Consider the following 18,695-nt stretch of genomic DNA (forward strand, 5'->3'; position numbering starts at 1 on the left):
AACATAAATAATCACGTGAGGGTATTGGCAATAAGCTGAATGTGCAAACAAATATTTCAATGGATTATAAACTGCGTTTAAAAAATAAACAATGTTCGACGAATCTAATTATTTATATATATATTATATTTAAACAATATCACGATAGTCTATACAAAAAGAAGAAACTTTTATGGACATGTACAGTTCATCGTTAAGGTGTCGAGCATTTTATCAGATCCAAGGATTATCCTTTTTTAAAGATGCACTCTTACTCCCAAATAAGATTTACCAAAATCAATTTAATTGTTTTAATTATAATATACCAAAAAGGATAAATGCCGAAAACAATGGTTCTTATGAAGGATGCTAAGTTTAATTTGAAAGAAATGTGCAAAACACAGTATTCTACCTTCTGAAACGATAGTAGATCACAGTAAATCATTTAGCACTCACCAATCATTTGATATTTGTGCGTTTTCAGCTATTAAATTCAAGTTTACAATCTTGTTATCAGTAATTAATATTTTCCATAAATGCATTATTTAGTATGTAGTTAAAAGTTTAATCTATGTTTGTAATACATATATATGTAATCATTTTGAATAAAGATAGTATTTATACATACCACACCGTATTCTTACACAACTCTTCAAGACCTAGCCTGTTTCTTTTTCGTTTAATGTTATCATCAACTTATTAGACGTACACAGTGCACACTTTATAAGTAGAGAATAGTTCAGGTATACATTTGAGAAAAATACGCTCTGCTATTTTTAGTTCTTATTAGTATTTGGACATAAACATTCATCTCATCGGTGAATTGTTAATACAACCAAATTCTTCAATGAAATAAATGTCCTTGAACAGGTTAATACCCTTTTCAACAAGCTTGCTCAACTAAAACATCGTGCATTCGTGAACTCGCAACTCGGTTTAATTGTTATGGAATGTAAATTGTCTTCTAACGTTAGGTACGATAAAATAATGAAACGAAGGTGAAACGGAAATTAAGTGTTTCTTTGTTCGGTAAGGCATTACAAGAAACAAATAACATATTTCAACCAGTTTCGCGGTGTCTTTACCAACATGCTTAGCTTCATATAAATGTGTTGTTGTGTTTTGCTGCTTTCAACCTTTATTCTTATTTTTAAGGCGAGGTAACTGCGTAAGAGTTTTAAATAATTTATTTGGCTTTTTCGTGTTTCTTCGCGTCTAGTATATCCTCTTTGAAATACTAATTGTAAACCCCGTGTTGAACGATTTGAGACGGAAGTAAAAATTCAGGAGGAAGAAACCTTTTATTTATAGCCCTAAATTAGTTGTTATTAACTCATATATTGGTAAGTTACAACAGTGATATGTTTAAATTCTGTTGCGGGTGCTGGACTTGAAAATGCCTGTTTGATATTAACCACGATATGGGTCCACGATATGTCAGTAGAAAGTTTATCGAATGTAAATAAGTGGGTCAACAACAGTGGCTCGAATTTTGGAAATAAATGTTATTACAGTATTGACAATATTTTTGTTTTGTTAAATTTATCGAAAACATTGTTCATCTTTCCATCAACGCATACTCATCAATAATGCAGTATTTAATGCAAGTCTCATTCTAGTACTAGTCCACCTAAATGGCCGTCAACCAGTCTTTTGACAATTTTTAGACTATGGCAGACTGGTGACGTCCACCATCCCAGCAAAAAGTAGCAAACGGGCCTTGCGCAGAGGATCCTCGCGGCCACAATTTTTAAATTATCTTTGTTATAAATTCAAATTTCTACAAAAATATCATTGCCTACTATCAAACACACATTTATTTATGTCATTATGCCAAAAAAACATGTTCAGATACCATAATGCACTTACATGCATCGATTGTATCCATTCTCGACTTTCCAATAGACCATAATCCTTTGCGGCATGGTGACTTCCGGTTTATTTCCGGGTTATGACGAAGTACAATAACAGCGATAAATACGGACAAATTATCATTCCAGGTTTGTTATAATTTATTTATTTTTATTAGATTTGTCATTTTAATGAGTTTATATTACATTATTGTGATATTATTTGAATGTCATGAGCTATAAATCGCTTGACTGTTTACTTGGACAGTTAGTTCTGGTGGGTGGGGTAGATGGTTCAGAAAAGACTGCAGTTACTATTCTTATTGGAGTATTATAAACAACAAATTCTCATCTATTCTAAAACATTTGTTTTGAAAATTAACACAAATAATACATTAGTCTGTTTTACTATCTGACAGTCATAATCTAATGAGGAATCTGTATGTACATTACCAGGTATAACTAATAGTCTTATGAATGAACATAAATAAATCATCATCAATATAAATTATGATATTTATACTGCTGTGTGTATTTTATTACTATGTAATAAACATTTTACATAGAGTAATTATGTCATGCTGTCACCTGTGTAGTCTCCTGAATGATTTGTTATTTTCAAATATTATGATGGCCACCGGACTAGTCGCATACCCCCAGGCCTGGAATTAAATCGGTTTCCAGATTGTCTTAAAACCCATTCATAAATAAGTCGGAGAGTAACTTACTTTTTTATAAAAATATGCTTTTTATGTTCCATTCCTTTCTTTACAGATATGATTCAAATATGCTGATGTTACCTTCTGAGATCATTACTTTCAATGAAGAACATCACTACAATTGGTTGGGCTGCTAGATTGGTAGCAACGTGATGGACAGCTAGTACCTGACATGCAATTGTTGGTTTGGCATCTATTGCTTACTGGGCCGCTATATTGGATGGACCATACGTGTTGGTTGAACAATTATAAATGGTTGGACTGGAAGTGTTGGTTGGACCACCAGTGTTGTTTGGACTGCTTGTTGGACAGAATGTGTGATAGACAACTAGTGTTATTTGAATCACTGTTGGGTCATATTGGTTTGATTCCCATTGCTAGTACTTGTTGGATCTCTTTTGTTGGTTGAACTGTTGTTTTTTTACTGCTGTTATTGATATTCATACATGTATAATATGTTAAGTGCTTAGTATTCAACACTTATTATTATTATTGTTATCATAAGAAATAGTATTATTCAAAAATCATATAAATATATAAAATTAAATATTTTTTTATGTCCTTGTACTTTAGTTATGTTTTACATTTACAATGTGCATCATAATGTTTTATTATATGAACAACTCTTTTTATAGATATTTAAATAAACATTAATTCTGTACAACCATTTTTTGTTTCTTTTGCTACAATTTGTATGATAGTGTCAGACATTTTCTACAGAAATGATAAATTTGTCATAAAAAAAAACACAGCAAAAAAATCAGAGCTCATGGTAACTTCTTTAAATGCTGATTTTCATCAAAATGAATAAGTTGAATTGCATCATTGAATGTATGATTCTTCATTAAATTTGATGAGATCTCCTGCCAATTGACCTTTAGGGACATGCACCTTTAAAACTGCAATCTTACAGATTAACCGATTTTGATATCATTGCCTTCAATTCAGTCAGTCATATAAGATGATTCACAAAATAACAGATCTCAGTTGTTTGAAACACTGTCAAAAGACTCCATTTTCTTAAAGCGTTAGAAACGCTTTTTAACCATAAATATATCCATTTTCAAACAAAGATACGTACAAATGTTATCTGATCTTCTATCAGCAATCTTTTATCACTGGTTTTCAGACTTTTTTTGTCAAAACGGTCAAGATAATTCTGTAAAAATGTTTTATGATCTTCCATCAGCAATCTTATATCACTGGTTTTCAGACATTTTTTGTCAAAATGGTCAGTCTGAGAATGCAGCTTTAAACTTGAGCACTGTATTTACAATGATGAACAATTTTAGTTATGAAAATTAAAATACATAGGAGCAGATGTATTGAATCATTCAAGTCTTGAAATATTATGTATGATCTTGCTGGACATGAGCCTATTGTTTCTGGAAATTTGCATGTGTACCAAGTTTCATTTAAATCTCAAGGCTGTTTGAATTTGGGCCAAGAAAATATTCGGCCTACAGTACTGCGCTAACGACACCTAGGCTTATTGACTATAACAATACTAAAGTAACATGATAGGAAAAAGCTCGAAGCAAGGGCTGCCAGAAAAAGCACGGTGTTCCTACAAACTAAGTTAACCGGGTGGCTAGTTATTGCCCACAAACGTTGACTCGATTTTATGTCTTTTTAATATTAACCATGGGAGTTTACACAGTCATTGGAATAAAAAGATCATAGACAATCATATTAATAACAACGGTATTTTTTACAATTTAATAATAACATTTAACATGATATAATTCAAAAACAATAAATTGTCCTTGGTATGCAATAATCCCTTTAAAGGTTCATTTGCCAAGGGTTCAAAAACCAAATCTTGCTTCTTTTTGAAAAATCTCTTGTTGGACTGTTATCGGCTATAGTGTTGTTTCACATCCTGTGTCATAATTTTAAGTTCTACATGTCTACTTTTTGTACCAAACATTTAAATTTATGTCACTTGTGTGCATTTCTTTAGTCCTTGCAGTCAGGGAAAGTTTTCATTCATATTGACACACTTAATTTATTTTATCTCTGTTCTTGAACCGATTCCGTCTCTTGTGTTTTGCACAAATTTTTCTTGTAAAACCACTGATATAGCAGGTGCTATCAGATCAATGGTATCAACTGCCTACTCCTGTTGAGCATCAACTTGGCGGAATCAAACATCCAGAATGGACATCTCTGAAATAAAATAAATAGTTTTATCATCATCCAACTTAGCCAGAAAAAATAAAAATACAAAAGACTCTTAACTGTTAAAGCTGCACTCTCACAGATATACCGTTTTGACAACTTTTTTTATTTGTTGTCTTGGAAAGAGGCAATTTCTGCGTAAATATCTGCAAACCAGTGATATAAGCCTGCTGACAAAAAAATCAGATCACCGATTTTCATATCTCCATTTAAAAATTATTATTTTATGGCTAATTTTAAAAGCGTTTCTAACGGTTTAAGAAAAATGCATTAAAAATTATTTTATTTACTTAAAAATGAAAATCTGCGATCCAATGTTTTGTCAGCAGTCTTATATCACTGGTTTTCTTGCACGTTTGCATAAATTGGCAGTCGAAGACAAAAAACAACAGTTGTCAAAATGTTTAATATGTGAGAGTGCAGCTTTAATATCAGTCAGATATTTAAATAGTTACAATTTACTAGTACAATATTAATAAGCTGTTATTTTAAGACCTGCATATTTGTTTACATACAGCACAGCAGTCAGTATTTAAATGCCCTTCTTAATCACATTTAAGCTTCATTTACATGACTGTTTTGAAGTTGCAGATTTTTACAATTTCACACTAATTGCAACATATCATTCATTTAATTTAATAACAAACTCAACAAACCACAATTGAATGCATACTTTATAACAACCAATATGTATTTGAAGTCTTTGAGAACTACTATGAAAGTCTTTACCATAATATTTGTTATTTTACCCCACCCACTTAAATGTGTATTGAAGTTGGGTATAAACGTCAAAAACTTCATTGACATTTACAAAAAGCGGTAGATATTTATAGAAGAATGTATAACCTGATGTTCCTAACATGTTTTACTCACCTATCGATCTATTTTGCCAAGTATGCTCTTCCTTTCACTCGTATCGATAACTAGGAAATTGAATGCGGAAATAAACCGGAAGTCACCTTTGTCGCAAAGCATTATGGGCTTCTGGAATAAGGCGAATTAATCTGTAAATCTAGGACAAATCTGACAGGTTGTGTACATGTATGAAACGGGGTAGAGGATTTCGAATATTTTGGTCGTTAATAGGCTCGGTTAAATAACACTATTAAAATGCAACCATTTCAATGCGCTGAACGCTAACGTGTTTGATGGGTCAAGTTGGGAGAAGTTCATGATGATGATGTTCGTGATGATGATGATGATGATGATGATGATGATGATGATGATGATTAGGTATCACCATTTTTGAACACTGTTGCGTTGCTCTGCACAATACATAGAAAAGGGAGGATAACTGTGACTGCGCACAGGGTTAACCATCATTGACGGATGGGTACAAATTTATTCGATAAAAATCAACATGTATATAAAATGGTGGACTGCTACGCTCATTTCGTGACCCAGAGTATATTTATGTGAAAATAACGACTCTAACGACAAATCCAACCCAGTTAAGATCACTGTTAGGTACATTTGTAACAATTATATCATTATTAATCAACATCGATGCATAATATTACTATATATTCTTTCGTCCAGTGTTAAATGGTAGAGAGTTGTAGCGTTACAGGGATACACATGAAATGTCAAAATAATAAAAAAGTATCCCTGATCGCTCATTATTGTAGCTAATTCTAGTACTAGCTAAATGAGCAATCCGGGATACTTTTTAATTATTTTGACATTTGTTATGTATCCCTGTAACGCTACAACTCTACCATTTAACACCAGGCGAAATAATATATAGTAATATTATGCATCAATGTTGAATAATGATAACAAAGTTGTTCAATATCTACCAGACAGTGATCTAAACCACAGTTACTTGGTATTTGGACAGCATTTTTGGCCAGTCAAGCTACCTGATTCGAGCAATTTGTTCCAAGGGTGATCTCTTGGACTGAGAATCATAAAAAATGTGTTTTAGTACTCTATACTACACATTATAAACAAATAATCCACTTTTGGTCGTTAATTTTTGCATATTAAATATTTTAAAATTTCATTCAATCTTTATCATTCACAAGTTATGAAGGTTAGCAGATTTTGGATTGAGACATACGTATGGAAAGAGCTCAGATCTACAAGATTTTTTCGATAAAACAACTGTATACGCCACATGCATGTTCAGAAGGAAGTTATCTCCAAGGTGCAATTGCTCAACAAGCACAAACTAGACGCTTGTTCGCAATTTTCTTTAATAACTCTTCCAAGAATACTGTTTATATGCTGACTCACAGATCTTCGCCAGTACTTTTGAGTATGCACAAATGCTGAACCCGGCATGCGCTTTTTGGCTCTACACGCGGACGGGTACCAGTCATGAGGTAAACATATCCCTGGTTCCTGTTCGCGCGTATAGTTGAAAAGCGCATGCCGTGTCCGGCTGGTGTGCATGGTCAAATTTACTGGCGGAGATTTGTGAGTCTGTAAATTTTTTGCTGGGATGGTGGACGTCAGGAGTCTGCCATAGTAAAACAAAATCATCAAAAGACTTGTTGACCGCCATTTAGGTAGACTAGTCTTGAATTTGTAAACAAGCCATTCCAAGAGTCACTGCAGATTTTAAAACAGCAAATTGACAAACTCCATTCTGCCCAGAAAAAAAAACATGTTTAAACAACTTACTGGTATTTACCAATCCAGAAGTATTCATGATGGTACAAGAGGTTTTCAACTTCATTACATCTTATTTATCAATATGCGAATAATTGTTTTCACTACCATGCGACCCAGTCTAAAATAATAGAAGTGTTATATGAGATTCTTCCAATTCCTTATGTCTAAACAGGTTTGTGCAAACAGGTTTTTAAGAATATTGAAATTATATTTAGAGAAGTATTTTATGTTTGAAATAAGTAAGTTTAGCACTTTCCTGGATCTGATCAAGTTCTTTTTGTAGTACAATTGCGTTCATTTCAGACTGCGCTTGACAGAGATGGCAGATGAGTTAGATGTTGAGGCCATGTTGGAGGCCCCGTACAGGAAAGAGGTATACACTTTGAAGTTTTATTGTTTTATTTGGAATTATTCAATAAAAAGAAGCAATAATATATGATCATGTTTAAATATTTCTAACTGAAATTATATTTTGTATAAATAAGGTTGGTTTATCATGTGGTTTAAATATCATGTCAATGCTATGTTTGGAAAAGTTATACAATCTAACAGAAACAATACAGAATGTATATTTAAATTTTGCAGGCTGCTTAGTTGTATCCAGGACAAAGTGGTTGTTTAAATAATGAAAGTATCATATTTTCAGTCCTATCTATCTATCATAATTTCCTTAAATTACCCTCTCAAATACAGGTCTACATACCATTATTGTCCTTTTATCAAAATTCATTACCATAATAAAACAAAAAGATTTATTAAATGAAGGAAAAACCCTAGTTCAAAATAAACTTTAATAAGTTTTAGTGTTTTTGTTCAGCAAGATAATGATGACCTTGTATTTGATTGGATAAAAATTATCTATGTATTTTTATTTTGTAATGCCATTAAGAAATAATTTATTATAGTGTTCCAATCATTGAAATTAGACTTTTGGATGAACAAGCCCGAATTCATATACTATAGCTTGGCATCAATTTTTTTAACAAGCCCTGCCATATAAAATTTAGAATTTGAGCAAGCTCGGAAGACATTTTACCAGTGCAGGGCTTGTGTTAATTTCGACCTCTTGTGTTCTTGTTGATTTTTGTCTTTTAAAACCATAGTCCTTGCAAGTTCAAATACATATCACATTAAGAAAAAAATATCCGTAAATTGACATTTTTATACAATGTTGAAAACTTGAATATTATTTCTGAATGGCATTTTATGGAGTTATTTTTACTTCTTTAGAACATAATGTAAATGATGTTTTTGTATCAGAATAGCACTAATGTATATTCTTCCCTGTTTCTCCCCCCTGTTGCTGTGTTGGGTGTATGTGTTTCTCGGAAAAACAGGATGATGGAAGAGGAGACGCTTCCAATGACAAAGACAGGAAATCTTCTTCCTCGTAAGTATGACTTTGAAACAATAAGGATGGATGATAATCCTTTGTGTGCTTTTGCGCTTTATGTTGAAGAAAATTGTAGCAATTCATAAATGAGAAAAAAAATAGGGTTTCTCATTTCCTTGCAATTCTGCTTTTTTTAAATTATAAATGTAGAAGGCTGGTCTCATAGTTCTACTATTAAAATTTGTTGAACTGTGGCCTTTAAGACTCAAGTGAGAATGCTTAAGGTTTTAAATGCACATGTAGAAGATCTGCATTTCAGCATGCAAGACTTATTTTCATAAGATGTCATTGCCATCATCTTACCAAAGAATTTAAAGCAAAATTAGAATTGTTATTCAAAATTGTACTGATCATTTAAAAAAAATTATACCGTAAATGTTAAGGCTGACAGTTTCTGTTAGTTTTAAAAACTGAGACATGGTTTACCATTGGCAAAGTTTCAACAAAAGCAGGTAAGGTAATCCAGTTTCATTGTAGATTGGGCAATTCTAGTGACACACAAGCCAATGGTCTTTCTGTACCTATATTGCAGAGTTCTGGCGTACATAGGATGACCCTCTCATGGGTTTTGCACCTCCCCCTATCCACTGCTGTGCGGAAGCAAGATTTCTCTAAACCTTGCTGTTGTCACTTTCAGATTACTTGAAAGGATATTCTGCTATATACAAATCATTGTTTATGGATAGTCAGTCTATAAACTAATTTTTTGATTTCCATCACTAAAACTGCTTTATATTTTGGCATAGATACTAGTCTTAAAACAATTTGACTATTTCAGAAAGACTGACTTCATATTGAAATTCCAAATTTCCATGATTTTTTTAGGTTTCCATTAAGATTTGTATCAATAACCATGGCAACAGAACACAGAGACCTATCTTTCCAGGTTTAGATGGCCACATTGAGGGGTGCTGATTGCTCTTGTATTTTCTTTAAAGATATTAAACATTGTATTATGCATTACCCAACATGATCTAACAACGGGTATATTGTGTATCGTTAAATAGGTGCATTATACGTCCTATTTGGGAAAAGAATCATGCTCAGAATGTTTAATGCCGATTGAGCGATGAAAAAGGTATGTTTGAAATGAAAGCAAAACTATTTGCCACCAAAAACAGATAATGGAAAAAATGTGGGTCTTCCAAGATAAGATCTGTACTTGGTTATAGAGATAGTATTCAAAGCATCATGTATTTTGTTTGATATTTTGTCAATCAACTTGGTGATTTGGACACCATGATTAAACATTTAAGATGGGATGTAAAATATGCCCACTATGTAAATATGTGTTGAAAAGTATGGACAGCATATCAGTAATGTCTCTTTATCCTGTGCAGTATTAAAGGTAACCATCTTGCATCAAACAGATGTTTTGATTTTTTTGTCCTTGTTTATTTGAATATTTCTCTTAAATGCAAGTAAATTAAAAGATAAGTACAGAAAGAAACATTTCAGCTAAGATTGTTTTTTTTTTTAAATATAAGTACATGATGTATATATAGGGAATATTATCTTACTATTGTCTCGTATACTTCAGCCGCCGTAGAAGTCGAAGCAGGGACCGGGACAGGGACAGGAAGAGGTGTGTACATTTTATCAGCTTTGTATTAAAAGAGTCCTTTTGATTGAGCATCGTACATTTATTGTTTCTTTTAATTTCATTAAGGGACTTTTTTTTACAAGGAAACCAAGTTGTTACTAGAAATATTTCTCTGGCACTGTTTTTATAAGGCAATGTTTGTGCTCAAACCACAGATATCAAAATATTTTTAATAAGAAATTGAAATCTTTTACCAAATTTTTGCATGCAAAATTTTAAACAAGCCCTGCTATATAAATCCAGAATTTGAGCAAGCCTTAAAAGCATTTCACCAATGAATCCCTAAGTGGGCTTGTGCTGGCTTCTACCACTGTAGAACTGATTCTTGAAACCTATTTGTCCTGTACAGAAGTGACAGAGATCGCGACCGTGACCGTGACAAGGACAGCAAGCGGAGCAAGGACAAAAAACGAAGCAAAAGCCGAGACAGAAAACGTAGTAGGAGTAAAGACAAGAAAGATCGTAGGAGAAGCAGAAGCAAAGACCGTAAAGAGAAACGAAGGAGTAGATCACGGGACCGCAAGAGTAGGTCACGTCGTAGGAGGAGCATCACTAAAAGTCCTGTCAGGTAAGGAAACAACAGTTTACACTTGATTTTTGTTTAAGAGTTAATGAAGGTTTGCTCTCGCCACTTGCCTGCATCACAACACGACTGCAATTAGGAGTAGATGATTGGTTACTTTATTAATTGCCTCTTACGAGCTGTGCTTTGAAGAGTTCAATTCAAAGTTTGTATTTTCAAAAAAGGAACATTTTACTTGTTCAAAGTAAAAATAAATCAGGAACTTTCTCATCAGGTTTTCAAAAACTAGAATTTCATTTCAGAGAGCCGTTGATGGAGATGACGCCTGAAGAGAGAGATGCAAGGACAGTGTTCTGTATGCAGCTGTCTGCCCGCATCAGGCCGAGAGATCTTGAGGAGTTCTTCTCTTCTGTAGGAGAGGTAATATAATGTTTTGAATGGTGAACATCAACATTAATGTTCAACTATTGTGAAAAAACTGACTCAAGTTTTGCTATTGGTTATTTGAGATTAAAAACTGATGAATGATAATTTACCGAATATTATCAGACATGTACATATATTTTCCAGTTCACATTTTTGCTTCATTATTTTACTCCATAATGAATGACTGCTCATGAAGTGTCCTTTATGTATGCCTTTCACAACTTTTGAAAAGAAATGAATCATGAAATAATAATTTTGTTGCAATTAATTGTAAGCAATGTATGTATCATGCTAGCATGACCTATGGAAATATGTTATTAATTTGGTTGATAAGATTATAGACTGATTTTGGTGTAAATTTATATATCATATGGTATTTCAACTTCAGGTAAAGGACGTTAGATTGATCACGGACAACAAAACGCGCCGGTCAAAGGGTATTTCATATATAGAGTTTAAAGATACAGAATCTGTGCCATTAGCCATTGGACTGACCAATCAGAAGCTGCTGGGTGTGCCGATCATCGTTCAGGCATCACAAGCAGAGAAAAACAGAGCACCCATGCCCACAAATATTGTTGCCAAAGCCCCGGTGACAGGACCTATGAGATTATATGTTGGTTCCCTGCATTTTAACATCACTGAAGATATGTTGAAAGGCATATTTGAGCCATTCGGGAAGGTGAGTTTACTATCCGCACTTTGACTTATATCAGCACATATGTAACCAGGGTTCCCGCTGGCGATCGCCATTGTCGCCATTTGCGACAAAATCGCAAAAGTGGCGACAACTTTTCAAATTTGGCGAATTTATGGCGACAACGATTTTTTTCTAAAATATTTTCTTAAAATGACGTAAGTGGTGACCATGCGGCCTGCATGATAATCGATTCTGTCACTGTCATAAATCAAGCGCATCTGCTGGTGCGACAACAAAAATTAATCCGATAATTAGGGCAAGCAGTCACGGCCCAGTCAACACCTCGCTAATTATTGCAGAATTTTATTGCTTTCACGGATAAACAATGACATCCTTTAACTGTTATGTCTCTTATTAGCAAACAATTTCAATATATAGCTCAACAGCCTTGTTATTGCGTAATTATCGTGTTAGTTTTAAATATGCAAATCATAGAATTTTATGTTGTCGGAAAGTCACGTGATATGCAAATTTCGTAATGACGTTTACGCGCTAAAAATAGACTTGCTTTCGGTTTTGTCGCAATTTGTAATTGCTATAAATGCAGCATTCTAAGAGTTCAAAAAGTGTCAAAAAGATTAACAGAAATCAAATAAATAGGATTAAACCCCATTTGATAAGGCTTCTAATATGTTGGCTGGAGTAAAGAGTAGGTAGACAAATTTCTATTAGGAAAGTTATGGCCCTAGTTTGACAATGCATATTTCTTTGAGTTTCCATTTATTTTAAATTTATCTCATAATTTCACAAATGTATTCTTTTATTGTATGGAGGCATTAGACTGAAATCAACATATTGATGTTTATGTCACATTTTTTGCAATATTTTTTTATTTATATACTCAGTGCTCCAGCCAGGATTTGAAAAGGGCAGGGTGGAGTTTTGAAAAGGGCAAGCTACATGAGTCGTGTAGAGGTTGGGGTGGTTGTGGGGGTGGGTCCACCCTTGTCATAAGGTGTTTGTTTTTTTGTGGGGGGGGGGTCCCCCCCCTAGAATTTGTTTTGTTTTTATACTCAATTTAAATCATTTTCCATGATTTTCAGACTTATACAAAATGGTGTTGTTGTTTTTTCTCAAAATTTAGAAGGGTGTGTTTTAATATCAAAATTAAAATTTGTCTTTTTGTCTGTGGTAGTATGATTGTACTTGTTTGGCATCTTCTTTAGTGCAATGTCACATATTTCTTTTAAAAGTTTGTAAGATGAAAGACAAAAACAAACACAGTTAAACATCAAATAAATAGATACACACAAAAAAAATAAATGTAGGGGACGAATCTTAGCTTGGTACGATCGGGTTTGGGTACGAATGTTACATTCAGCCTGTTTGTTATTTAATTGTCTTTGGTAAAATAATGTTTAATATGCTGATGTTTTAGAATAAAATGACAATAAAAATCACTACCCTGGTTTAAAAAATCACTTATTACACATAGAACATTGATAAAATAACTCCGAAAATCGTTCTGATAAAATGGCGGTTTCGGCGAATTTTGACAAGATCGTGGACATGATAAGTAAATACTAAATAAAGCATCAACATAATTTTGTGGATTACAAAGAAATTTTCATCATGAATATTTTATAAATAAACTTTCAAAACATTTACTGAAAAGGTGATGTATTTGATTGTATTAGCGCCACCTTTCTTATGTTTACATATCGGCAGTGCCGTCTGCTTCAAATCAACAATGTTGAAAATGGCAAGTCTCGTCTGTACAGTACAATAAACAATTATTTTAAAAGATTTAATTGTGCTTCACAACATTTTTCACCATCCCTTCGCATTTTCTATCGCATTTTACGAACTTTCATCATTGGTTGAACGAGTTCTCAATGTATATTCTGATTGGCTGACATTCAATAGGCACGCCTCCTGCCGATGTTTCCCTATTTGGCTCTTCCTAATTATCGGATTAGTAGATGACCGATTATGAATACACAGGTCGTCTGCTCACTACACAAATACACAATTAGCTGTCATATGACTTGGTCAAGGCACATGGAAAGATGAAAGGGCAGTACGGCATATTTTAAGCAATCAATGGGGGCATGGTGACACCTAGCGGGAACACTATTATCATAAGTATTACGTAATTTGTCTCAATTATGACAGCGGATTAAGGGCTGTCAATCTTTTTATAATCATTTCAATAGTAAAAGGGCACAAACGGGATATTTGGGGCTAATAGAGCATTTTGAAAAGGGCACTACTCAAAAAGGGGGCAGGGCGGTAAGAAAAGGGGCACGGGCGCTGCGCCACTGAAAAACGGGCTAGCTGGAGCACTGTTATACTAGTCCATATACAATGAATTTTGTCAACAGAATAACAATTTGCTATTAATATCTTGTGCTTCATGTACAACAAAATGTTATGATTTGCACGACAATGTGCTAATTAAATGCAATTTAAGGCTCTTAAAATGCTTAAACCCCATGAGCTTCAGGGGGCTTCGCCCCCTTGGCCCCCACAAGGGCGCTGCCCTGGACCCGTAAGGGGCCTATCGCGGCCCCCCTTAACCCCCTGCGAAAAAGTGGCGACAACTTTTTAGAACCCAGGGGGAACCCTGTGTAACCACTTTTTCATGAATTTAGAAATTATTCCACTCAAGTCATTCACATCTTTGTAGTTTCAAAGTGTTAATTTGACCAAATGTTCATCTGAATAGTCTATATTGTTTTAACTCAAGTGTGTGAATATCAACCTTTCAGATTGAAGACATCAAACTGATCAGGGATCATGAGACAGGAAAGTCACATGGATACGGTTTCATTACTGTAAGTCTTCATACCATGTTAGCTTATCTCATTTCTTAAAGAGTTAATGTCACAGCATTGGTGTCATTGTCAGTGGTGGCCCACATTGGCCCAAATAAGCATTGGCATTCACTCTGTGGAGCTTTTGTTAAGACTAGTACAGGCCTTTGAAATTAATTAAATTGATGACAACCTAATTATTATTTTACAAACATATCCCAGCAAACAACAAATATTAACATTTAAGAGGTAATTTTTACTATTTGGCTATCAGACTTAAGCTTGAAAACAACCATATGCAGATTGTTGATGTATGAATTCTGGTTAAAATATTATGTTTAACAAATGTAAATGGAAACGTTGATTACTGTGACAAATATTAAGTTAATGCCTCTTTCAGTACAAGAATCATGAAGATGCAAAGAAAGCTTTAGAGCAGTTGAATAGTTTTGAGCTGGCAGGGCGACCTATGAAGGTGGGCAATGTGACTGAAAGAGCAATGGATATGCAGATGGGGGGACAGCTGGACAATGATGAGCTGGACAGGGCTGGCATCGACCTGGGAGCTACTGGGAGGCTAGCTCTGATGGCCAAGCTGGCTGAAGGTACATACTCAAATGCACGTTATCAATTGGGAAAATTGAAAAAAACAAAACGTATTGTTTAGCGAAATAAGTGATAGTTACTTCACTCATTCTTCGAGTAATTGGAATTCAATTATGAAATACCATTAAGGAATGGTTCAAGTTTCAAGACTTAGTGAAACATAAAAACAACCCTCTTCTGTAATTAATCGTTAAAAATGTCTATACCCCCAGGTGTTCTCTTTAAAATATGTGTTACTAAAATCAAACAAAGGCCATTCTAATTAAATACATTCTTTAACAAAAAAAAAAATATATTATAAATTAATGTGCACATGCATTTGTTTCTCACTCCTAAAATTTGTAAGAAGGTAGTCGACATGTTGAGTGGTATTAGGAAGTTTTATGTGAAATTTCATATTTCAAATTTAAATACATGTAGAACTAATACAGCAAAATCTTATACATTTCAGGTACAGGGTTTGAGATCCCTGATTATGCGAAGAACTCTCTCCAGATGCAGGGCATGCCTGCGTCAATGGGCATGAATCAGGGTATGCCCAATACCAATGCCCAGGTGAAACCCCAGGTCCCAGCAACAACCACTCAGGCACCGCCCATTGCTACACAATGCTTCATGCTCTCCAACATGTTTGATCCCACTATGTAAGTTGGTTTCTTGTTTATGTGGCAAGTTAAATAAGGGAAGGCAATTAAATGCCAACATGTTAAACTTGTTAAATTGAACTTTTTCTTTATATGCAGGGGTTCTAAATTAATCGTGACTAAGAGGTTCTTCTGTGATTTGATGTAAATTTTTCAGGGGGTGGTGGGAGGCGAATGCCAAAATGTGTTACTGAGATGCATTTTAGTTCTCTGTAATTCACTAACTTGACCCCTGTTCATTGTTAAGGATTGACAATTATCAGTTGATGGAACACCTGAAATGTTTATGGCTGAAATTAAGACATACTAATTTTTTGTGCAATTTGCCATTATTGTAAAGTAGAAATACATTATTAAGTTAAAACAGTAGTTTTTTCTATTGACATTATTAAAAGGAGTTGAAATTATTTTGAACATAATAAAATAAATAAAACTACACTTAACACCATTCCTTGGTTTATCAGAGAGTCGAAGCTGAGCTGGGACCAGGAGATCCGAGACGATGTGATAGAGGAATGCAGCAAGCATGGTGGGGTGCTGCACATCTTTGTGGATAAAGCCTCCCCACAGGGCAATGTCTACGTCAAGTGCCCAACCATCGCAGCTGCCGTCGCATCTGTCAACTCCCTGCATGGTCGATACTTTGGAGGTAATGTTAATAGTAATATAAATGGTATTTATCTTGGTGAGACATATCAAACTACTGATACTGTCTGACAAATCAGCATTCATTACCAAATGAGTGTATAGTCAGCTTAGTGCAAGAACTCTATATCTGCTTCTATTTCTATATAATGCAGTAATTAAGTTATTGCACTAAGGTGACGCTATGAATTAATTAGGCAAGTTAATGGTTCTTTACAAAATAATGGTGCCAGTGACTTTCTGATAAAGAATTATGAAGGTGATTTACTTCTAATGTATATTTTAACATCGTTAATCCGAAGTTGTTAGGACCTTGACTTCAGACTAACAAATGTTTTGTATTAACAATTTTGTGAATTAATGGAGATGCTGATTATCTGATATCAATGTTTGTTTCATACGCGGCATACATTGCCAATAAATTGGGACCGAAAAATGAATTGGAAATAGCGATAATTTAGGATTAATGGTATTCAGATTAGCATTGTTTAAATGGTTTATAGATCTGTTTATAAAGAATGATATATCAATATATAATGAAATCAAATAAATAATGGATTGCAAGGATTTCTCAGGAAAAAAATGCAAATAGTATGGTTGTAAATAAAACTCAATTATTTTATTAAACTGTAACCAATATTTTTCAGGGAAGATCATCCAGGCCGCATATGTGCCATTACCAAACTACCATGCCTTGTTTCCAGAGGCTCAGAGAGCCAGCCAGCTTCTTCTGCCCTCCACACAAACACTTAACGTGGGTGGCTTTGCACCACCCACGAGCATGTTCAATGGCGGTGGGCTGATGAGATAAGGCTAACTGCGGGGGTGGTTTGTGGAACTCCTTCATTTCATAGTGTGAAGACTGACAGAGTCAGCAAGTAGATTGACAAAGACTGGGGAGATTTTATATTCTGTTATGAAATGATTTGTAATCAGTCAGCTAGTTCATGGCTAGATACAGATTTAATATTTTATTATTTAATCTCATCATTTGTAAAGGTGTTGAAGAGACCATATCACCAACAGATGATGGACTTGAGTGATTGAATTATTCAAAGTGTGATCTACTGTTCTTTTGGTATATCATGGAGTTGAGTCAGGTTGCATCATTATCAAACATTCAATGACACAAGGTATACCTTGTATATGTATTTCCGGACTTGTGCTTAATTGTGTCTCAAGTCTTCCTTTAGTTGATGTTATTTTATGTTAACATTGTGAAGTAATAAAACAGAATTAGGATGTGATTTGTATATAATTATATATTAGTTGAAAGTACTTAACGGAGTTTTAAGAAACATTTCATGGAATTCAGTTATATTAATTGTGACTAATATTCTTTTTATGAAGGGCTATTCAATTTTAACATGACCCACTTGAGGAAGGCACTTTCATACTAGACTGTCTCTCTAAAAAAGTTGATTGTACCTAGATTATTAAGTTAAAACAAAAAGGAACTCCCCATTTAGAATTTCTTTATATTGCCTTCTGAAGATGAAGTGCATGTTGAAATGGAATTGCCCTTTGTTCTTATTTGTATTTTAAATGCCGAATTCGCTTCATTTTCATTTGTTATACTTACAAATTGCGGGGTGAACGTGACAAGGTTACAAGTGACATTAGATAAAAAAGAAAAGTAGATTGAACCTTTTCGCAGTCACCCTTATAATATTTTATACTAGAAAATGATGTTTTACTATCCGTGTATCTAGTGTTAAAGCCCTGTATGTTGAGGTTATACGAACAGTGTTCTTATCATCCCATCAATCATTTCATTGTCAGAAATTCATCTGAAACTTGTTATTGATAATAATGATATTTTATATTAAAATGATTAAAAACTGGCTTGTGTTGTTTGATTCAGGCAATTTGAAATCCTGGGGCCCATTTTGAAAATATCTTGAAGCATAATTTGAATTTATCTTTTATGTCATATTTGCCTTTATTTCCTCATGTACATATTGGTACGAAATCTTCCTTAGACTGTATGAATAAACAAACACAAAAGATGAAATATTAATTTTTGCACTTAGTTTATTGAAATTGTAACT

The 18,695-nt window shown here is 33.9% G+C and overlaps 1 protein-coding gene across 1 annotated transcript; it reads left to right on the forward strand.

Moving 5' to 3' along the window:
* Positions 1 to 1,223: 1,223 nt before the first annotated feature.
* On the forward strand, positions 1,224 to 18,488 carry LOC128242827 (RNA-binding protein 39-like). Its single transcript, XM_052960179.1, has 12 exons — positions 1,224 to 1,322; positions 7,652 to 7,721; positions 8,686 to 8,738; positions 10,282 to 10,326; positions 10,694 to 10,912; positions 11,170 to 11,287; positions 11,682 to 11,975; positions 14,705 to 14,770; positions 15,150 to 15,354; positions 15,807 to 15,999; positions 16,464 to 16,648; positions 17,292 to 18,488. Exons 2-12 carry the CDS (start codon positions 7,668 to 7,670, stop codon positions 17,453 to 17,455), a joined length of 1,596 nt encoding a protein of 531 aa, XP_052816139.1. The 5' UTR covers positions 1,224 to 1,322; positions 7,652 to 7,667; the 3' UTR covers positions 17,456 to 18,488.
* Positions 18,489 to 18,695: the final 207 nt, after the last annotated feature.

The sequence above is a fragment of the Mya arenaria genome, chromosome 8, assembly GCF_026914265.1.
Source record: "Mya arenaria isolate MELC-2E11 chromosome 8, ASM2691426v1".
In the NCBI taxonomy this organism is placed as follows: domain Eukaryota; kingdom Metazoa; phylum Mollusca; class Bivalvia; order Myida; family Myidae; genus Mya; species Mya arenaria.